Source organism: Nannobrachium achirus, assembly GCF_963921795.1.
Source record: "Nannobrachium achirus genome assembly, chromosome: 18".
Taxonomy (NCBI): Eukaryota; Metazoa; Chordata; class Actinopteri; order Myctophiformes; family Myctophidae; genus Nannobrachium; species Nannobrachium achirus.
The window spans coordinates 12,652,101-12,675,952 of NC_137825.1; the positions used below are offsets into that span (position 1 = coordinate 12,652,101).

General features: G+C 46.6%; 1 protein-coding gene across 1 annotated transcript in view; it reads right to left on the reverse strand.

The window, feature by feature from the left end:
* Positions 1 to 3,259: 3,259 nt before the first annotated feature.
* Positions 3,260 to 23,852, reverse strand: part of LOC308302883 (glutamate receptor ionotropic, NMDA 2C-like) — a gene marked incomplete at both ends in the record, with an annotated part of 142,011 nt that continues 121,418 nt past the window's right edge. Inside the window, 6 exon segments of the mRNA XM_080747201.1 lie at positions 3,260 to 4,246; positions 4,248 to 4,382; positions 6,393 to 6,806; positions 7,184 to 7,426; positions 14,714 to 14,946; positions 19,471 to 19,658. Of these exon segments, the coding sequence (XP_080603327.1) occupies positions 3,260 to 4,246; positions 4,248 to 4,382; positions 6,393 to 6,806; positions 7,184 to 7,426; positions 14,714 to 14,946; positions 19,471 to 19,658 (2,200 nt within the window).

Consider the following 23,852-nt stretch of genomic DNA (forward strand, 5'->3'; position numbering starts at 1 on the left):
GTCCCGGACCCCCCTGTTGAAGACCCCTGCCATAGAATACATGAATAAAGACACCAACTCAGCATCAAATAACACATGTTGTTTCTATATCTCTCTATATATATATCTATAGTATTCAGAATATAGAGATAGAAATCTCTTGTGAAGCCCTATGATGTGTTTGTGCTGCGACTGGAGCTCGTTCAAAGGAGACCCAGGGTGGGGGGGTCGCTAAGAGACCAGGGTTTAAGACACCCGGCGCATAAGTTATGCTCCGTCACGCGCAAAGGTGGTGCCGTGGCCTGGAAATAGACAATCTCTTAAGCTCGAAACACGTTGCACACTTGTGCCCGCAACGTGTCTTGAGCCTACAGTATATGTCTGCTATTTCCCGCGCGATGAAGTATATAAATCACGCTAAACGCTAGTCACTCACATTTTCATACTCTCACTTTTCCCGGATTCTGTTTCGTGTCGACGCCCCCCCGCCTCTCCTACTGCAATACTTTCTATTATTATATATATACACATGGAAAATCGTCCATTTTCAACCTTTTCTTCATGTAATTGGTCTTCATTATAGTTCTTAGGGACGTGCAGAGAATGTTAGAGAGGCAGGGGCTGAAATTTCTAAAAGGACCTTTTGGTGAAAATATTGAAAATAGCAGACCTCCAAGCTCACAACCTGTGAGCAACCTGTGAGCTTGGAGGTCGGCTGCTTGATAAGTCAATACTGGAGATGTGGCGTAATGGCATGGATTTCTGAGGGCAATTCTTCCCACATAAGATGCTGTATTCAAGTTCCAGAGAGTTTGGACAAGGCAATTCTCTTAATGAATGCTGCCTTCAGGTATGGCATAGAAAGAGGGGCATTTTCATTTCTTTCACCATAGTGAAAACTGCTTTCATGGTCTGGAGAGGGCACTTTTTACTGACGGATAAAAGGGCAGGGGCTCAAGCACCCTTTGATGTCTGTGTGTGCACATGCATGCTAGTTCTCATTATAAGACTAGAGGAGGGCTGTGGACAGTTCAGTGACATCATCGGTACACAGATTTTACTTTTGACTTTGAGGACACATTTTAATAGCTTTTTCCCCATTTATTATTATTATTATTATTTATTCTAAATCAATGGCTTTTCAAAAAGGTTTTTGTGACACCCGTCCCATACCCTCAAACCACTCAGCCACGGCTGCTCCAAGACACGCATAGACACACACTGTGTAATAATATTGTAACAATAGCTAACTCCGAACGCTAGAATGAGAATGGAGTTAAGAAAGTATGTCAGTCAACCGGCCTTGCAGTTTGTACAATTACACTGTCTCTCCTTCTGTGACACATTACACCTCCCATCAGATCTGAAATATCAAACAGAAGTCATCAGGACATGCTTCTACCAGTGGTGGGGAAAAAAAGTACTCAAATATTTTACTTAAGTAAACGTACCAATACCGCAATGCAGAAATACTCTGTTGCAAGTAAAAGTCCAGAATTCAAAATATACTTGAGTAAAAGTACAAAAGTATTGGCATCAAGTACTCATTATGGAGAATGTCCCAAGTTTTCAAATGTATAGGAATCTTTTGAAAATAGCAGATCTACAAGCTCACATTGCATCACATCGCGACGTATTGTGAGCTTGTAGATTGACTATTTTCAAATGGCCGAAATGTATAAAGGGCTGAAGTGGTTAATGTATGTTTTGCAATAATAATCATAATCTACAAAGTAACTAATATCTAAAGTTTTCAATTGTAATAATTGCAGTGGAGTAAAAGTATAATATTTGGATCCTAAGATGTAGTGGAGTAGAAGTAAAAGTATTGGAAATTGGAATTACTCAAGTAAAAAACAAATAACTCAAAAGTGTACTTAAGCAAACGTACTTAGTTATTTACACCACTGGTGTCTCAAGTACTTTTCTCTCAGAGCACTCTAATACATGTCTTACAGAAACGTACTACACACACTTCAAAATACACTCACCAGAACTGTAATCTAACTTCTTCCCTTATCAAACCAGCGGCAACACGAGAGGCCATGTCCACAGAAAGCAGTTCTTTGTATGGTACGTAGAAATTCTTTGTATTTCTACGTTAACTCTTTTACTGCTATGAACGAGCAGGCTCGTCCGTTTATTCAAGTAGTACACGAGCGGCCTTTCGTTCGTTCTTTACCCTGCCTGAGCACCGTGAGCAGATGAGGGGTGGCGCGGGTGTCTACAGTAGAAACAGCTCCCGTAACGCTGGTCTCAAATCTCGACCACACATAAACAACAATGGTGGCGGAATCACTTTTCTGGTCGTTTTCTATGCCTCAATCTAGTTTCTATGCTCTAAACCACTGGTGCGCGCGAGGGACATTTGCGAGCCTCGTTCATTGCAAATGGCTGCTCCCAGCGGTCAGTTTGGCTCGATGACAGATACGTCTGTATTTTACAAAATATTGCGTTAATAATGGATGGATATTTTTCTATAAAATCGCAAAGGTAAGCTACTTTTAAGCTGGCAGTTTAAGACATCCTTATGTGGCAGTAAGAGAGTTAAAGATGCGCTCTTCCCAGGGACATGCCTTGTGTATCAGCACTCTCGGCATACAACGTTTTCTTTTGGTCAGAGCGCTCTGGGCACTTCATATAGCAAATAGTTCGAACAACCCGCTCATTTGCCACCTAACTTTGAATCATTAAAACAACCACGAGGGGTCTATGTTTACCGTTTATTTCAGCTTGGATCTTTGTGCTAATAACACAGATGACATGGTCGTTCGAGTACTAGCAACGATTAAGTGAGTATAGGTCGGCGAGGCTTATTGTCCGTGTTAACCGTTTCACAATGCGCTAGACCGCCGGATTGCTGAGGTGGAGCGCCACGCTCACCATCAGCTCCCAGTACTTGCCGGACACAAGCCATGCTACTCATACACCGAGTTGGTGGTGCCCGGGATTGAACCCATGACCTTCTGGTCCAAAGGCGAGAGAGAGCTCTTCCGACTGAGCTATCCAGACACAGAACGGAAGGTACAAACATTGCAGTGCGTTAAATAAAACACTCATGTGCTTAGTTAGAAGCTCTCTGGACATGACCCAAAATGACAAAAAAACGCTTCACTGTAGACATGGCCCCTAATGCTCTCAAGGATTTAACGTTCCTTGTCTTGGACAATGCCAGTTCACAGAGCCAGTTCCTCCTTTTGCTTTGATCTCCAGTGGATCGGCTATGTTCGAAAGCCTTTTGACACATTTTGAAACACCTTTTTGCTTTGATCTCCAACTCTCAAACTTCAGACTCCAAACTGGACACTCGTCTCCAGGGCCTCAGGACACAGGGACTCCCCTCGGGGGGCTGCCCCCCACCTGCCCGCTGGCCCCCCGACTGGGGGGCGTCCAGTCCGGGCTGGGACCCCCCTTGGTAGACGGCGTAAGCCCCGTAGGCTCCGTAAAGGCCGTCCTGGTACGCCAGCGGGCGCTGGCACCCGCAGCGCCCGCTCCCTCCACACGCCAGCAGCTGGCACACGGGGTTGGGGGTCTGGTGGTGGAGGGTGTGCGAGCGGAGGTCCAGGGGGTCGTGGTAGAGGGGCAAGCCCGGGTAGGAGTTCAGATAGTGGGAGTACTGTCTGCTGAGCAGGCTGGTGGCCCTCCGCACCACGCCCATCCCCCTGCCGACCACGCCACCGTTAGGCCGCGCCATCGCCGCCGCCGTCGCCTCCCCGTAGGCCGGCAGGTGGGCGGACTGAGAGTAGCGCAGCCTCTGGGCCTTGCGTCCGCCGGGCTGCCGCTGGTCCTGCCGTATGTGGAGGTAGGCCTGGTTCCGCGGCAGGAGGCAGAGGTTGTTCCGGAGCGGGACGACGACCGTGGGGGATGCGGCGGGGACGAACGGGAACAGGTCGGGCAGGGCGGAGGAGGACCGCGAGGCGACGCCGCCGCCGGAGGGCGACGGGGACTCGTCGTCGAGGTGGCGGGCGCCGCCGCCGCCCCACGTGGCCTTGAGGAAAGAGGGCCGCCGGTGGCGCCGGTGTCCCCTCCCCCTAAGGAGCAGCTCCTCGGGGGGCCAGGAGCTGTAGCCGTCCGCGCCCACAGGGCAGACCAGCTGCTCCCGCGAGGAGCAGTAGAGGAGGTCGCCGGCGGAGGACGAGACGTGGTTGTCCAGGAGGTGGTCGGCTTTCAGCTCCGTCAGGTAGACGGGAGTCCTTCCGCCTCCGCCTTTCTCCGCTCCTCCTCCTCCTCCGTCCCGCTGCTGCTGCTTCCTCCTCTCGGCTCCTCCCCCTCCCCCCCCCTCCGGCCTCCTCGCTCTGGAAGCTCTTGGACCTCCTCTTCCTCTTGGAGATGCCCTCGTAGATGTGCTGCTCGTCGGTGGGCGGCGCCGAGACGGCCGGGTGCGAGGCGTAGATGTCTGGCACCTTGGAACGACGTGGAGAAATGACAGTCGGTCAGTTGTGGGGAAAAAAGTACTGGAATTCTTTACTTAAGTAAAAGTATCAATACCACAGTGTATTTTAGTCAGGAACATTCACGTCAAGTCATTTAACCATTTATTGCAAAATGGAATACACAACAAGCAGATTTAACCATTTATAGCATAAATGGAATACAGTTAATCTCTGCGTTTAAAGGGCTCTGTGATAGGAGATGCTCCCTGAAATTTTGTGCAAGCTTTTCTGAGCATGCTAAGCAAAATCAGGGAACGCTAGCAATACCCCCCATAGGGATACAATAGCAGAATAATAGCAATACATTGACATGTAACTTAGCCAAAATCACAGTATTTGATCTCAACCTTGACATGTAACATAGTAAAAAGCTTAACATTGACACAAACTTCATCACAAGTATTGAGCTTAGCCAGACTGATCGTGCAAAGGTGGAGGCTGGGGTGGAGGAGGCAGCAAGCAGCAAATGTTTCCTAGGCTTCGGAAACCAAGCATTGGTAGAGAAAGCAAGCCCTATTTAAAGGAGCCTTCCCTACTGATTGAGAGCTTTGATTGGAGTATGGCAGTCATGTGACATAATGACCAGCAGATATGTTAATGAGGTATGAGAACAGAGCTGACTGACATCTGACTACAGCTGAGCAGCGAATTGACTCCCATGTCATGCATAAACTAACACTGACGCTTCATAAATACTATAATGTTGTGAAAGTTCTACATTTACTTGAGTAAAAAGTACAAAAGTATTGGTATCAAAATATACCTAAAGTACCAAAAGTAGAAAGTACTTTAATGCAGAATGTCCCTTTGATAGGGTTTGATTAAACCGTAGCGTGCGGTCTGGGGCAAGCGCGGCTGACGAGAAAAACTCCAATTCCCACAATGTGACGGGAGATAACGTGGTCAGGAAATCCGGTTCACAAATATAGGCAGGCCAGTGTCACAAAAGTGGATTTATCTCGTAATGTAACTCCAGATCACGTTCATGTTTAACTCTTTTACCACTTTGGACGTTCCCGTTCGCCCCATTTTTCACGGCGGCGCGATGCCAATAATACGTTCTTTGGCTTGTTTTGATGTCTGTAAACTGATGAGGGGTCGCGCGGGTGTGTAAGGTAACAGTCTCCCGTAATCCTGCTTTGAAATCTCCACCTCACGTAAACATCAATAATGTCCAAATTCACTTCTTGGCTGCTAGCTGTCGATCTATTGATCTGATGCGACTCTGCGCCCTGAATGTATGGAAGCCACAGCGGCCCATCTCACATTAATTATTGCATGAGGATGCCCTCTACTGCTAGTATGACCAAAGTGCACTATGTAATGAGAAAAAAAAACAAAAAAAAAACGAATAGATCTTTGTGTATAACCTCGCAAAGGTAAGCTGCTTTTGCTGGCACAAGACCCAATAAATAAATAATAACATCTGGCAGTAAAACTGTTAAAACGAGCCCTTCTCTACCGGTTACAAAAGCACTGATGGCCGCGATTGTAATTTTTCTTTTCTGAGTGAAAGAAAATACTACCACGATGAAAAAACGGAAATACTCGGATTACATTTACTCAGTTTACTTTTATCCCGAGCTTCCGAAATAAGGAAAAAACTATAAAATACCCTGGCGGCTATTCTGCCGCAAACAAAGGCTGTCCTCTTCCAGAAAAGCATAGATTCAGAGAAAATGGGCTTCAAAGTTAGCCATCTGCATTGGATTACTGAATAAATCGGCGGAAAATGCGCTTAGCGATCGCGGTAAACAACGGCGGCCCTCGGACCAGCTACAGCGTCAATAATCAGCTCACAGTAAGCAGTAAGGACCAAAGCACGGCGTTGCTAGCCGACAAAAAAGCCGAACTAGTTCGGGATCGGCACTCCGGATTGCGTCGCTAGCCGACAAGGGTTAATCAATGGCATCCAATGTGTTTGAAGAAGTAACAGTGAACACTGAAAAAAAAGACACAAAAACACGTCGGTGGGGGCACCTGGAGGTCGGCGTAGGGGATGAACGGCGAGCGTGGGTATCCTCCTCCGTCCACGTAGACCCTGCCGGTGGTCTGGTAGTGGTAGTGGGGGGGGTCCCGGTGGTGGTGGTGGGGGTCCCCGGCACAGCCGTCCGCCAGGTGGGGGCTGCTGAGGCTGGAGATGGGCAGGGGGCGGTCGTAGAGGCAGGAGGCAGAGCGCGCCGGCAGGGTGTAGCGCAGCGGCGTGGGCCGCGCCACCACCACCCCGCCTCCACCCACCCTCTGCTGCTGCTGCTTCAGGGAGGAGGGGGTGACGGAGGACAGCGGGGGAGGGGTCAGGGAGCGCTGGGTGAGGAGGAGGGGGGAGGCGCCGCCGCGGTGGTTCTCCGTCACGTAGGCGAAGCCGCCGGGCACCGTCTCAGAGGCGGACGCCACCTGCTGGACAGGGAGGTCAGAATTAACAAGTCTCATTTAATGCCAGATTTTGTGCTGTTGCTGTGCCAGTCATTTTCAAAATGTTCACCTTTCTTTAGAGACCCAAATAATATGTTGTACTTCACCTACATGTATAGCTCAAAATAAAGATCTACTACTTTTTGGATTGGATTGGCACCGGTTTCAGGTTACCAGCCGTAATCAGTTCGGCGATCGTGATAGCTTATTAGTTTGTTTTATGACCACATTGTATGAAAGGCGTTTATGGCACATGGTGCCATTGTTAAAAAATACATAAAAGACGTTTTTCGCACTTAAAGAGTTGAGAGAATGTTAGAGAGGCGGGCTGAAATTTCTGGACCCCCACCCCCATGTACCTGTGGTGTGCTGCGAGCAGTGGGACCCCCACCACCATGGCGTCCCCACTGCTGGATGGTCTTGGTGGCGTTGTCCAGGGAGCTCTCCACGTTGGCGGTGGACACCAGGTCCTTGGCGGTGCGCAGCATCTTCAGCATGTTGGCCTGGGCGTAGGTGGACGTCACGTCAGGGCTGGCCAGCCCCGAGGCGCCGCCTTTGGGGGGCTTGGGCTCCTCCACACCGTTGAAGCAGCTGTAGATGGCCTGGGAGAGGGGGGGGGGGACAGAGGGGGGGGGGGGGGGAAAGAGAGAGAGAGGGGGGGAGAGAGAGAGGAGGGACATGCAGAGAATGTTAAGGGGAGCACACACTGGACGCGGGCGGCTGCGCAGTGGCGCGCTGCCACACAGCACGCCTCCCCCCGGTGGGGAGAAGCATGGGAGAACATGTTCACCGCGCGGCAACGCTGGAAAAATAGAACAGTGGCGTATCGGCGCAGCAGACGAGGCGGCAGACCCGCGCCTGACGCCGCCGATGTGGGTTAGTTCATTGAAAATAACGGGCACGTATTTTTTTACGCGCCGCTTCCGCGCTGCCTCCGCGCGGCCTCCGCGTCCAGTGTGTGTTCCCCTTTAGAGAGGCAGAGGCTGACATTTCTAAAGGGGCCTTTTGGTGAAAACATTGAAAATAGCAGACCCCCAAGCTCACAACGCGTCGCAGCGCGACACATTGTGAGCTTGGAAGTCGGCTATTTTCGGTGCTTGATACCACAATGAAACTAAGCATTATCAAGTCAACACTGGATATGTGGCGTATGGCATGGATTTCTACACAGAGAGGGCAATTCTTTCAACATGAGATGCTGCATTCAAGTTCAGGAGAGTTTGGACAAGGCAATTCTCTTGAATGCTGCCTTCAGGTATGGCATGGACAGAGGCCATTTGCATTCCTTTCACCATAGTGAAAACTGCACTCATGGTCTGGAGAGGACACTTTTTACAGACTGTTAAAAGGGCAGGGGCTCGAGCCCCCTTTGATGTCTATGTGTGCACAAGCCTGAGAGAGAGTGTGAGAGAGAGAGAGAGTCAGACTTTGTACCCACTGCACACAAAATGAAGTGGAAACTGAGCTACACTTCCTAGCCGCCTTTCCACTGTACCAAGACATCAAAGACACATACTGTACTTCCCACAGATCATAACCACACAAGGTGAGTTTGAAAACATGACCAACGATAAAAAAGAACTCCCAAGTCTCCCATATCTGCTGGGTGAAGTACAACAATGTGCAAACACAGCAGCAAGATGTGTGAGCTGCGGTGGTAGGTGAGGGATATCAAATGGAATACAACCACCTTAAAGACCACTGATCATAGTGTAAAGTAAACTTTCCTGCACTGTCTGCATCGAGTAACCTCGCTACATGAAAACTGTTTCACCCTTTTCAGTGGAACATATTTCATTGTGATTGTATTATATTGATTGACTGTATTGTAGTTCTGCTTTTGCAATGTAAACGTATGTTTTCTCATGGCAATAAAGCCCTTTGAATTGAAATGTAATTGAGAGAGAGAGAGAGTGAGAGAGAGAGAGTGAGAGAGAGAGAGAGAGAGAGTAGGGAGGGTGGAAGAAAAAGTAAGTAAAGTATCAATACGGTAATGTAGAAATACTCTGTTACGAGTAAGTGCGGCCATAGATAGCTGAGTGGCTAGGGGAGCGTTTCTATGTGTCATCTTTTTGACACCCAACTCTAATCCTTACCCTAACCCTAACCTCTGTGGGGTGAGTCACTAACCCTCTCGACGCTTCGTTGTCGAAATGACGGTCGTTCGAAAGAGCGAGATTTCCCCAGTGGTTAGTGAGCCTGCCTGGGGAGCCAGAGCCCCTGGTTGTCGCAGGTACGATTCCCAGTCAGGCAGCTATGTGTCGATGTGTCCCTGAGCAAGACTCTTAACCCCTAATTGCTCCCCGAGCACCACATATGGCTGCTCGGGGATGGGTAAAATGCAGAGAGTACATTTCACGTATGTGCAAATGTACTGTGACAAAAGACCCCCCAAGGTGTGGGAATGTATAAACCTTTGGAAAATAGCAGATCTACAAGCTCACAATCTGCTATTTCCGGTGCGTGACTTAGGCCACGCTAATACGGCAACGATCAGAATAGAGACGAGAATGGGAACGACGGCGTATGTTTACGCATGCATACACACACACGCACACAAACGCGCGCACACACACACACACACACACACACACACACACACTAGGGCATTAACGACTTGTGATTTTTGCAAGTCGACTCGACTCAGTAAAAAGTTGAGTTGAAGTCGACTTTACCGTTTGATGACGTCATCACATCACACACGACCCCCAAATTATTTTGGGGGGGGGGGGGGGTCCCCAGATGATTAACTTAATGTGAAACATTGTTTTCTCACTCAACTGTAAACAAACCAACATAAAGTTCAAGTGTGTAGAGAGTATCTTCACATTTCTAAAGTGCCAATTTAAGGACTTTTTAATACCTCTAAAATGACAAATTAAACATTGTCCAAATGAGCATGTAGATCTGCTATTTTCACAATAGAAAGTATTTTTGACTTTCGACTTTCTCTGGTGGTAGTCGACTTGTGTAACCAAGTCGACTGAGTCGACTTGTCGACTTTTTCGTTAATGCCCTAACACCCTCGCACACAAACGCATACACACGCACGCACACACGCGCACACAAACGCACACACACACACACACACACACACACACACACACACACACACACACACACGCACAGTCAGTCTCTTCATTTCTGGGCAGACAGCAGGCTGAAACCCCAGACTGTGTCTCTAGCCACATGCTGTCGTCTGAGAAAACCTGTCGGAGACGCAATTTAATTTGGCCCTCGGGGGGGGCCTCCATTTCAGATATTAATTTAAGTGCTAATCTAATGACGGCCCAGTGGTGTAATTACACAGCGGTGGAGTCTATATGGGTTTCACTGAGTGATTAACCACTTCTTCTTAGTCAAACGGACCCAGAGTGACTGGAACTGCAGCACTTGGACCACTTTTTGCCCTCTACAGCAAATGTCTTCGACAAAAATAGCCCGATAATACAAGCTGACATGTTGTAGATTGGCTACTTTTTTAGGCTAATGTTTCCCCACAGAATATGGATGCTGTGGTTGTAGCGCAGGGGTTTTCAAGGTTTTTTTTTTTTTTTTCAGGCCATGGACCCATTAGCTGAGAAAGAGATGAAGAAGGGTATTTTTATGGCTAAAGCCTCATTAAAATGACTTTTGAATGAATACAATTTAATTTTATCCAATCTGTATGGTAGAGTATATCGTCGTTGTCGGGTGAAAACCTTGTATGTCCAAAACCGTTCGTTTTACATTTATCATTTAAAAATGATTCAAACGAGTGAAAACAGCCAATCTACAAGCACACAACGCCTCGCGATGCGAGGCGTTGTGTGCTTGTAGATCGGCTGTTTTCACTACTTTTGTGCGACAGCCTTGTATGATGAAGCAGGGCTTTGCTTTGCGAAAAAATTTACAAATTTGAAACTTGGAGATACGAGGTTTCCACCCAACAGTGATGATATGGTCAAATCTGGGGTAGAAGAGGAAAGTTAGTTCTGATTTAAAACAAAAAGTTTGTAATTAAAAAGTTAAAGGTCTAGGTTCTGATTTTTGAGATGACAACAGCAACAAAGGCCAGTAGTAGACCTGCATGTATGACGATCAGTTGCCTATCCCAGGGGTTTTCAAAGTGGGTGAAGGGGCACCATGGGGTGCCGCGACGGCAGTCCAGGGGTAAGATGCCGTGAGATCATTTGATAATATTTGGAATTTATTTGGACACTTGAAAAAATATTTAGTATAATTTTAAACTTGAAGTACTAACGTTATTTTCAGTCAGTTCTAACCAAAATGGCTATTCCTCGCAACATAATCACTAAAATCGGGCAGAAACCTTGTATCTCCAAGTTTCAAATGTGTACGTCTTTTGGTAAAGCAAAGCCCTGCTTCATCATACAAGACTGTCACACAAGACTAGTGAAAACTGCTGTTTTCACCATATATTTATGGGGTGCCCTGAGACAAAATAGTTTGGGAACCCCTGGTCTATCCAAGACATTTTAACACATTTGAGACCAGAGCTGGTGGTTTGTTTGTCTGTGTTACCCGCACTTTGTATGAAAGCCCTTGTTTTGTTTTGTTTTCCACAGCTACACTCTTTTACCTTGTTAGGGTGTATATATATGAAGGGAAGGGACCTCCCCTTTCCTGCCTGGTGTTTCTGGGACTAAGTGTAACGCACGCACGCACGCACGCACGCACGCACGCACGCACGCACGCACGCACGCACGCACGCACGCACGCACGCACGCACGCACGCACGCACGCACGCACGCACGCACGCACGCACGCACGCACGCACACACACACACACACACAGTCAAAAGAAACAACAGGAAATGCATTCTCAGGTGGGTTGCCAAATTTCAGGCAATCAGAAGAGAATGTCCATTTTATCAGCTGCAAGTTTATAGTGTTCCAGTTGTTCCAATGTTGTCTGCTCATTTCCTGCTGTCATCCCTTCACATTTCACTTGCTTATCCTGTAGGAGTTCTCTTTCTCCTGATTGGATTGGAACTGGTAAAGGTTTACCAATTTGTTCGCTACCAAATAGAAAGCGAACACTTTCGGCAATGGGCCCTGGTCCAGAGAAGATTGGGAACCACTTATTTGGCCCATAGACTGTAGAAAAATATGCACGATGCGAAGCCATTGGTTTCTATGCAGAGCAAACGGACCTTTTCTACCCCTTGGAATGCGTGTCGCCATCATAGAATTATTTTAAAATAAATTGGACCACATTTCGACAAAAACGAATATGATGGTGATTGAAAGGCAATTCTTAACTAGCGATAGGAACCATACAGTATTCATGAAAATGAAGGTTAGAAAAAGAAAGGGGAAAATGAATGGGATCCAATGGAGAACAATTCTTTTTGCGATCGGCCAGGGGGGAAAACAGCGCAACTAGCGGCCAATCATAGGAAGTTTTACTTCCGTATTGGAGTCGTTTTAAAACGGCAGAACTATGCCCCTGATTTGTCCAGGAGTTTGGTCCTCACATATTGTCTCATTCAAGCAGGGGCGTCGCACCAAATCCTGGGCCCTGGGTACAAGGATTCACTGCGGGCCCCCCATGAATGTTCTTCATAGGGATTTTCTTTTAAATCGTGAAACATTTGTGCAAGTCTTTGAATATTTCAAATCGGTCTGCACACATTTTAACGACCTTTCAAAAATAGCAGATCTACCAGCTCGTAAAAGGACTTATTTGGGATGCTCCTTTTAGGTGTTTAACTGTACTTGTACTGTACTCCGTTTTTGTCTATTAACATTTTCAATCAATCAATCAATCAATCAATCATAAAAATTGGAATTGAATGACTTTAAAGACCAAATTGTCAAATATCATGTAAGAAAGAGGCAAACATTGTGAAAATAGCCAATCTACAAGCTCACAACGCCTCTCAGCGCCGCAGGCCTGAAAAGTTTGGGAATCCTTGGTCTTAATTCACAGAATAGAATCCAGACAAACAAAATAGCAGGCTGCTTTCCTGTCTGCTCACTCCTCCGAGTGCTAATAAACACCATTAAAGTTCATTTGCATTCTCTGATGCTAAGGCTATTACGTTAATACATATTCATTAGTTGCAATTACTTACTAATTAGCTTGCAGCCATCATGGAAAAAAACACTAATTGCACCTAATGCAGCAAAACAACACAACCTGTAACGCAGCCACAATCACTCTGATGTTAAACTGTTAAAACGATTACTCAAATAATCAGTCAATCAATCAATCAATCAATCAATCAATCAATCAATCAATCAATCAATCAAGAAACTAACCAATCGGACAATCAAGAAACCAAACAATGAATCAATCACCCACTGAAACAGGGTGGAAATATTGAAAATAGCAGACCTCCAAGCTCACAACGCGTCGTGCTGCGACACGTTGTGAGCTTGGAGGTCGGCTATTTTTGGTGCTTGATCCCACACTGAACTAAGCAATCAAGTGAATACTTTCTACAGATGGATAAAAGGGCAGGGGCTCCAGCCCCCTTTGATGTCTATGTGTGCATTTGCCTGCACTGAAATAACAAATCGGTTAAAGATGCTGTAAATTACCTTGTTTTGTTACACACGAAAACCAAGCAACCGATTTCTCAATGGACCAGCCAACAACCAGCCTCTGTATTGACTGATCAGCCAACCAATTATAACCACTTATACCAATCAAACCCTACACTAATGAACCGGAGTCGCCAGGGGCTCTATCTAAGGGACACTCCTGTTTTCGCTCAACACTAAACATCTTTGCCAAATAAAGCCGATCTGCAAGCTCACAATCAGCAAAGAGATTTGTTGCACAGGGAAAAGAAGAATGGACCAGTTAGAGCACTGTGTGGCATGTAAGATCACAGACATTCCAAGGCAGGGTTCCCCAATTAGTTTTCCCCAAGGGCCGAATCATGTCTAGGGTATCAAGCCGAGGGCACCAAGCCGAGGGCCACATTGGGACGACGGTGGCGTTCCCGCTACTCCAGCGACAGTTCAGATATCGTCGTTGTCGGGTGAAAATCTTGTATGTCCAAAACCGTTCGTTTTGCATTTAATCATTTTAAAAATGATTTAAACTAGTGAAAACAGCCGATCCACAAGCACACAACTCCTCGCACTGCGAGGCGTTGTGTGCTTGTAGATCGGCTGCTTTCGCTACTTTTGTGCGACGGCCTTGTATGATGAAGCAGGGCTTCACTTTGCGAAAGAACGTACAAACTTGGAGATACAAGGTTTCAACCTGACAACGACGATATACTAGTGTTGGTCCTGCTCTTATACCACCATTATTACTGGGGTTGGTGGGGGCCTGACAGTAGCCCCCCGCGGGCCGCCTATTGGGGAACCCTGAACTCAGGGACGTGCTGGCCATTGGGAAAAGCGGGACAATTCCCGAACGGCCGGTTCATTCCCGGCCGGTCCAGGCCGGCCATTAGGAAAAAAATAAAATAATAATGAAAAATGTCGGCCTTCGTTCCATTTTGGGGGCTGTGCCAACAAAGTAAATCGTCACTGTCGGGCAGAAACCTTGTATCTCCAAGTTTCAAATGTATACATTTTTTTTGCAAAGCAAAGCCCTGCTTCATCATACAAGGCCGTTGCACAAAAGTAGTGAAAACAGCAGATCTAACGCCTAACGCCTACAAGCACACAACGCCTCGCACCGCGAGGCGTTGTGTGCTTGTAGATCGGCTGTTTTCACTAGTTTAAATCATTATTAAAATGATAAATAGAAAAAAACGGTTTTGGACACATAAGGTTTCCACCCGACAACGACGAAATATAACAAAAAAAAAATGAGGGCCTCTCCAACTCTTTTTCCCGGGCTGAATCAGGGGCCCAGCACGTCCCTGCCTGAACTACACAACAGCCATCCATCCATCCATCCATCCATCCCTGGTGCTCACCCTGCTGATGCCCAGCAGACAGTCCAGCTTGTGGGACTTGTCGAGGCTGTGGCGGAGCTTCCAGTAGAGCAGGTGCTCCCAGGAGAACACCAGCAGGCTGAGGCCCATGGCCACCAGCAGCATGTAGAACACCCCCGCCATGTTGTCGATGTCCAGCTTGCTGCTCATCACCTCGTTCTTCTCGTTCTGACAGATGCCCGACAGCCACACCGTCTCCAGCCGCGCCGTGTCACCTGCAAGGATGGAATGAATGAATTAAATCTTTATTTTGAACTTGTTAACACACGGGTGACTGGTCATTTTGGCCGATTTTGAGACCGCAAAGTGCAATAACTCTCCCTGTGAAGGTCTCAGAAATTTCCCCTTCCATGACTTTTCCTAAATACTCAAGACATATGTTCTCGTTTTTTTCCCCTAATGAAATGTTTCCTAAGTATGAAATAATATATGATTATACCACTCTGACTGCATTTATCAGTCAAACTGACAGGTACATTCTCTAAATGTTTTGCCCAGGAGAGCAACACCTCCTCCCCTGCTGCCAGCGGGGGTTCTATTCAATAGAAACAACAGACAATAGAACCCCACTGGCAGCCGGGGAGGAGGTGTTGCTCTCCTGGGCAAAAAAGTAGAGAATTTACCTGTCAATTTGTGGAGTGGAAGTGATTTTTTTCAGTCACCCGAGTTTTAAAGATGCAGTGCCATGATTTATTTCACCCCTAAAACATAATTATCAGGTATTATGATTATAGGAGGAAGATTTTTTTCCAAAAGAGTGTACAGAAAGTTAAAATTAGGTTTTTATGTGACCCAGCTGAACTTAGCCACACCCACAGTGTTGGGTGAATTGTAAAAGGGGAGGGGTTGATTCTATGACGTCATTATATCACTGTTTTTGCATCTGCACTTTTGACCCACAAGGTGTCAGCCTCCAGGAAGAAATCCAAAATACAAGGGGAATACATAATTGCTCATAACAAACATAACAGGGGGTCTTGTACTGTCAACCTCCTAGACACATGAAAACCAGAAAAAGTACACAACTATGGCACCAACTCTTAATACAAATACATGTAATATAATTTAAAAAAGATACAAGACAAGCCTCCCAGGCAACAACAAATATTAAATGTTCAAAAAGGAGTGGGATGAAGTATAAAACGTATTCATTACTCTTATATGCAGTGTGTAAAAACTATTGGGTGCGTCTGCAGATGCTGAAGCACAAAGCGGTGGATAAATCAGTGGATGAGATCAACCTGAGGCTTCCTTCCATTTCTTTCTATATCCGTTCACCTAAATCTCCCTTCCGCGAATAGCTGATCCACAAGGATCGGCAGGTTTCGGGATAATGTTCCCCCCCAGAATGTTACTGTATGCGTGGGAGTGTGTGTGTGAGTGTGTGTGTGTGTGTGTGTGTGCGTGCATGCGTGCGTGCGTGCATGTGTGTGTACTTGCACGAAGCGCTCACAGTGTTTGCAGGCACTGAACTGAAAACCTGCGGTGAGGAGGATATTAACTCCACACTGATGCGCGTGTGTGTGTGTGTGTGTGTGTGTGTGTGTGTGTGTGTGTGTGTGTGTGTGTGTGTGTGTGTGTGTGTGTGTGTGTGTGTGTGTGTGTGTGTGTGTGTGTGCACGTGCATGCATGCGTGCGAGTGCACACACGTGTGCTTGAAACCCCTGGAGTTCACACTGAGATTGGCTATGATATTATTTTTATTTCCAAAGCCCCCCCAGACTCCAGGAATGTCCTTCAGCACGCTATTTTCGATGCTATCTTTAACACAGTTCAAATCCATGATCACGCTCCATCAAGCATCTCCTCACTTTCTTTTGTAACCCACTTAGTATCTCGCATTTATAGATAGATATACTCATATACTCATGTCATCCATAATTCAACTTTTTAATGTTTTTTCGTGAGTGAATGCCCTACTTCTTCATACAAGAGAGCCCACAAGCTTGTCGATGTTCTGTTTTCAGAAAATGTGTGCCTATTTTCCTAAAAAGTATTGTGCGCTCGACATCACTGAAAATGAGGGCATAACGTCGTCAGTGCCGCGCCATTAATCAGTCAATCGATATCGGCTTATCGTGGCCTCAACACACAGACAGTGTTTTTCAAACTTTCAAATTTCAAGGTCTCCCCTTAACTCTAACAGTGTACAAATGGAACCAAATGCACCCTAACAGGTCCATTTGGTTCCATTTGTACACTGTCAGAGTTACAAACTTGTATGGGTCAATTTAGACCCCCCCTAAAGGAACCCACAGAGTCCCTGGAACCCACTTTGAGAACCACTGGTCTACGTCATTTACAACACTTGGCGTACTGTAGATCTACGTCAATACCCGGCAGTGAATTAAAATGCAGGACTGGCCAAACTATCAAATATTAAGTAAGCAAGAGGCGAACATTGTGAAAATAGACGATCTACATGCTCACAACGCCTCGCGTTGCGAGGTTTTGTGAGCATGTAGATCTGCTATTTTCACAATATGTATCTGCAGAAGCGAGTCACATTAAATGTAATACCTACAATTCCAAGTGCTTGTCAGGGTGGGGGTCCCCAGTTCAAATATGTTTATTTTGGGGGTCACGGCCTAAAAAGGTTTGAGAACCCCTGGTATAGAGCATTAACAAATTCATCCACCAGGGGCATTGACAACTCATTCTTATGACTTCCTATCTAGCCAAGCTTTATAAACTATATATTTTTTAAAGAGAAAACAATAAAAATAAAATACGCGAATATTCGACTTCGGTGAACAACGTCGAATAGTGACTTTGATATTCGAATATTCTAATATTTGGTGAATGCCCTAGTGTCAAGAGACAAAGGTGGTCCAAGTTAGAGTTAGAGTCAGGTCAGTTTTACTAAGTATAGATGGTTAATCAATTATCGGATATCGGCCAATATTATAATATATGTGGTGCAGCGTGAATAAAGGTCTGAAATGGAATGAAGTATGTGTGTGTGCGTGTGTATGTGTGTGTGCGTGTGCGTGCGTGCATGTGCATATGCGTGTGTGTGATGGAGATAATCGTATTCCCAGCGCTCCCGCGGTGCAGGAGGATATTAACTCTTCGCTGTGCCCCTCCCCCGCAGCGCTAGGCACACGTGCAGCGCTGCGAGCGCAGCCAATTCCTCAGGACGCATGTAGCGCGCGTGCATGTGTGTGTGTGTGTGTGTGTGTGTGTGTGTGTGTGTGATGAGGAGATGAAGGTGAGAGGGAGAGAAAGGGGGAGGGTCTCATATCGCTTTGATTTGGTCACCGTTGGACACCTTGTGTGTTAAATAACTGTTATTTCACAGGAAATTAAAGTAGTGAGAACAGCTTGTAGATTAGGGTGACCGTTATATTCAGCCCCTCAGTCCAGGACCCTTAAATCTGTGCTCACGTTCACTCTGTACGCGCTCGCGCTCGTTCTATTGTGAAAATAGCAGATCTACATGCTCACAACGCGTCGCAAACGCCTCGCGTTGCGAGGCGTTGTGAGCATGTTGATCGGCAATTTTCACAATCTCTGCCTCTAATATTTGACAATTTGGCCAATGTTTAATTTGTCATTTTAAAGGTATTAAAATGTCCTTAAATTGTCACTTTAGAAATGTGCAGATACCCTCGATACACTTAAACTTTATATTGGTTTGTTTACTGTTGAGTGAGAAAACAATGACCCCCCCCCAAATAATTTGGGGACCCCCCTAGGGGTCCCAAGTAACCCACAGGTTGAGAACCACTGCTCTACAGCAATGATTATAATCTGAATATAGCGTTACATGCCTAAGGGCAAAAAGCGAGGTCGGGCCATGTCTTGGCCATCTGGCCAGTGATGTATATCGGACCATATTAATATTGATGACATGAGAGATCTCCATATATGGGCATAATATATAATAGGGATTCTGGGGAATACCCATCAATGGACTTTTACAAATATGGACATCCAGGTGATGGTAGTTAGCTCCACATAGGGATCTCCATATATGGGCATAAAAGGGATTTGGTTCCCCTGGCATCACAGGGATCTCCATATATGGGCATAAAAAGGATTTGGTTCCCCTGACATCACAGTGATGTCAGAGCAAGATGTCAGAGCGTGAGAGTCAATCAACAAAAAGACTCGGACAAGATGTGACGGTTCTGATAGTAAACTGCGACAGGGACATGCTGGCTATTGGGAAAAGCGGGACAACTCCCGAACGGCCGGTTCATTCCCGGCCGGTCCAGGCCGGTCATTAGGGGGAAAAAAATGTCGGCCTTCGTTCCATTTTGGGAGCTGGGTGGCCAACAAAGTAAATCGTCACTGTCGGGCAGAAACCTTGTATCTCCAAGTTTCAAATTTGTAATTTTTTTCGCAAAGCGAAGGCCTGCTTCATCATACAAGGCCGTTGCACAAAAGTAGTGAAAACAGCAGATCTACAAGCACACAACGCCTCGGTTGTGGGCTTGGAGATCGGCTGTTTTCACTAGTTTAAATCATTTTTTAAAATGATAAATACAAAACAAACGGTTTTGGACAAGGTTTCCACCCGACAACAACGAAATATAACTCATGTAATTGGCCCATTGGGTTGTCACTTGTTATGATCTGAAATTGCAAATCTTTGAGTAGCAGCAGCGCTATAGAGAGAGATCTCTCTATAGCGCGCAATGAGGGCCTCTCCAACTCTTTTTCCCGGGCTGAATCAGGGGCCCGGCACGTCCATGAATAACTTTGTAACAAGGAAACCAAAGCGTCTCACCCACCGTCCCCCAGGAACTGCAGCAGCGCCAGGTCGATGGGTCTCTTCCAGCGGGAGTCCTTCTGCAGGGCGATGCCGTAGCCGGTGGTGGCGAACACCTTGCCGCTGCCGATGGTCACCAGCTTGCAGCCCTCGTCCTTCCCCGCCATGTAGTTGAGCACCGCCGCGTCGTAGATGAACGCGTCCAGCTTCCTGTGCGGACGGACGGACAGACAGAGTTCCAATGATTGATTGAATACCAGTGGTGTAAAGCAGGGGTCTTCAACCCCTTGGTCGAGAGAGATGAAGCAGGGACCCCCACAACCTTTTCATAGATTCCATATAGTTTCATTGTTTGACAGCACAATCATCAGTGTATTTGGGGTTCATGTAAGTTTGTGTTTCCAGTTATTTAACAATTTGAACCATCAATACTTAATAAACTTGACCTACCTCTCTTTGCCAAAAATAGCCGATCTACAAGCTCACAACACCTCGCAGCGCGAGGCGTTGTGAGCTTGCTATTTTTGGATAAAGTTCTCAGAATATGGACACTAGGATTCAAGTGGTTAATACAAAAGTTTAAAAATATTTTATCACACAAAGATTTGGAGGCCCCCCTGTAGTAACTCTGAGGACCCCTTAGGGGTCCTGGACCCCCTGTTGAAGACCCCTGGTGTAACCAAGTAACCAAGTACATTTACTCAAGTACTAATTTTGACGTCCTTTTTACTTTACTGGAGTATTTCCAATTTACAGTACTTTTACTTCTATTCCACTATATCCCAGAGGCAAATATGATACTTAATGATGATTCTCCACTTCAATTTTAACCACTTGAACCCCAGAATTCCATTAGCTAAAAGAAATAGCCGGCACCGTTGTGAGTCACTTTGTTTGCAGGACATTTTCACAATAAATTCTGAGAATGCGTGCAGGTCCAAACGAACACAAAAACAGTGTGCCAGTCTGCGCGTGCGTGTGGGCGTGCCTGCGTGTGTTTACATTACTATAGTTGTGAGGAGCAAATGTCTCCACAAGTACAGTAGAATAATGAGTGAATGAAATGCCTGGATCTGGAGGCTAAATAATGAGAAACAAGAGATTGTGAGGATCATTTTCCTGGTCCTTACAAGAGAAATTGTTGTTTCGTGGCTGAAAATAGATTTTTAGAGATAAATGTAGTCACCGCCACCGTGTATGAAATCCAAAAGAAAGCCTTCCAGGAGAGAGTCCTGTGTTCCTTCATTCAAAGCTTTAAAGAAGTGTACTGATTCAAAGTCATTATCATTTAAGGGGCACGGTGGCGCAGTGGTTAACGCTTCGCCTCACAGCTAGAAGGTCCTGGGTTCCATTCCCGCCCACACCCTAGGTGGGGTCAGTGATAGGGCCTTTCTGTGTGGAGTTTGCATGTTCTCCCCGTGTCTCCTAGGGTTGATACCCTCACAAAAACATGCAGTAATCCTGGTCTCAATAATGCCTCCCCCTGGCCAGCCGGGGCGCTTGATGGAGGGGAAAGGAACTGGTTGGAATAACGTGTTCCTTCCATGCGCTGCGTCCATCTCGGGGAATTCCCCCGTCAGGTGAAAAGAAACAACTTGGACTACTCATGCATTGAAGGAAGCATGAGGTCAGTCTGTTGTCTCCCCAGGCGCGGCAGAGGGAGAGCAGAGCCCAGGATTACATAGGCAAATTTGGCACTGGGTGAAAATGGGTTGCAAAATTGTGGGATAAAAATTAAGAGAAAAAACAAAGTCATTATTAGCCATTACAAGAATGATACTGTTGTGTTTACTAACAGAAACACGTTGCTACTTATGGGCGTGTAACTGGAGAACAAAGGATAGCGGTGACCAATCGAAACCACATTGGATGGATGGATGGATGGATTCCATTAGATATTCCACACAATCTACGTCACCACCCAATGACTTCACAACATTGTCATCACAACCATCATACTTGTCCTTTAAAAGTATTGTCCAATAAACAAAATGTCATTCAATGACTGTTGTTTAATAATTCAATAAATCATTTAAATTAGTTGCACTGCTTTACGGTGGTCCTGGACTGTGGAATGTTTCACTGGGCGATGCATCTGAAAGGAGGACCTAAGAATTCCTGTCATGCTACCGTGGTAGTCGGACACAAGCTGTACTCATTTGGAGGACACAACAGCTACGTGAACATCTGTGATCAGGTCCACATCTTCAACACAGTGTCTTTGCGTTGGAGGAAGTTGCCCTCAGTGACAAATGGAATAGGACAAAGTCCCATTGAGTTTCCCTCCAAGCGCTATGGCCACACCGCTGTGCTGGTAGAAGAGATTGTCTTCATCTGGGGAGGAGTGTATCCTTACTGCAATGTGCTTCATGCCTTTGATGTCGACACCCATAGCTGGTTCAAACCCAGTATTTCTGGGACTATCCCAGAAGCTAGGGCATTCCACTCAGCCTGTGTCTTGGAGAAGGTCATGTATGTGTATGGGGGAGGACACACTAATGACATGTACAAGTTGGACACCACCACAATGGTCTGGTCTTTAATTAACACCAGAGGCACACCACCACCTGCTTCAAGAAGTCATTCTGCCACCATCATTGGAACAAAGATGTTTGTATTTGGGGGATCTGGGGGCATGGGGAACTTCAACAATAACACAGTGTTTGACACAGAGACCAACTGTTGGCTGAGCATGCCTTCTGAGAACCTTATCCCAGAAGAACGCTGTGATCATTCAGCCTTTGCCTACAATGGAGAGTTGTACATATTTGGTGGCTTGAACAGAGACCAGTGCTTCAATGATATGTGGAAATTCAGTAAAGAGACATTTTCCTGGAAGCAGGTTGAGCCCAAGGGGAAAGGCCCCTGCAGGATGTACGAGATGTGCTGTTGCATGGTGGGAGATTGTATTATCGTCCATGGAGGACGCAAAGCAAAATACCTCACTTCTGGTGACCTGTACGTCCTAGACTTAAATCCTAGCCTGAAGACGCTATGCAAGCTAGCAGTCATCCAGCATGGTCTGGGGCAGGCTGAACTCCCACATGACATCAGGTGGGAACTGGCAGCCATGACTACTAACAGCAACAGACACGCTTACATAAACTAAGCGTGTGCGTGTGTGTGTGTGTGTGTGTGTGTGTGTGTGTGTGTGTGTGTGTGTGTGTGTGTGTGTGTGTGTGTGTGTGTGTGTTTGTGTCAAGTGAGGTGACAGTGTTGCAGAACAAAAATGGAGATAATTGCTCTTCCCTAAGGAAGTATCAGGTTTTCTCTCATAATCAAATCCTCCAGATGGCCTCGTATTGGTGTTACCAAGGAAAAACAATAAGATGGTGAAAGTCTTGTCCAAGTAATTGTTGGGACAATTGGATTAGGACTGATAACAGTCAAACCCTGTCAGTGAGAAAAGGTCCTTTATTTTTTTTTATCACAATTTCATCCCATGATTGTGTAACCCGTTTTTTCACCCAGTGCCAATTGCCTAAGTTGTAAGCCTGGGCGCTGCTCTCCCTCTGCCAACCTGGGGAAAGCCCCGAACTGGTCTCATGCATGCTTCCTTCAATGACAGGGGCGAGTTTCCCCCGTAGGACGTAGTACGTGGAAGTTACACTTGATTCCAACCAGGGGCCTGTTTCACAAAAGCACCCGGTGACTACCTAACCTGTAGTCCTGGTTTCCGCTCTCCACCTGCCGCGCCAGGGGACATTGGGGAGCACCCGGCTGGCTAGGGGGAGGTGGTATAGAAACCAGGACTACTGCATGTTTTTGTGTGAGGGCCTATGCCCAAGGAGACACGGGGAGAACATGCAAACTCACCACAGAAAGGCCCTATCGCCAACCCCACCTAGGGTGTGTGGGCGCTGATGACGCGGGTGGAGGAACACGCCCCCAGCGCCCACAGCTTCCCCCGGCGGGAATCGAACCCAGGACCTTCGAGCTGTGAGGCGAAGTGCTAACCACTGCACCACCGTGCCCCCTCACAAAAGCAGAATTAACTAGAATGCATTCCGTCAAGGTGCCAACTTGCGCCTTGTGCACAAGTAGGGCCATGTATGGTCTTCTTGTGCACCAGCAGAGCGATGCCAGTGACATCAATGCTGGTCCCTCATTGGCTGTTAATGACGTTGCCAGAAATGCTGGTCCCTGATTGGGCTACGCCGCTACAGGCTTAAACACACACAGCTACCTACCTACCTACATACGCAGCCGAACGCAGTACTTGCATGCACGCTCTGCTGGCGCAAGTAATAAAGCCAGGATTTGAGCCAAATCCAGGTTTGACAAAGCCTGCTCCGTACAGCCTGGTTTATTCCGTTCCACTAACGCAAAGCCAGGCTGAGAAGGAGTTGTCAAGGAATGCGCATTCATGTATTCCTTGAAAAGACCATGTTGTCGAGCGTCGAT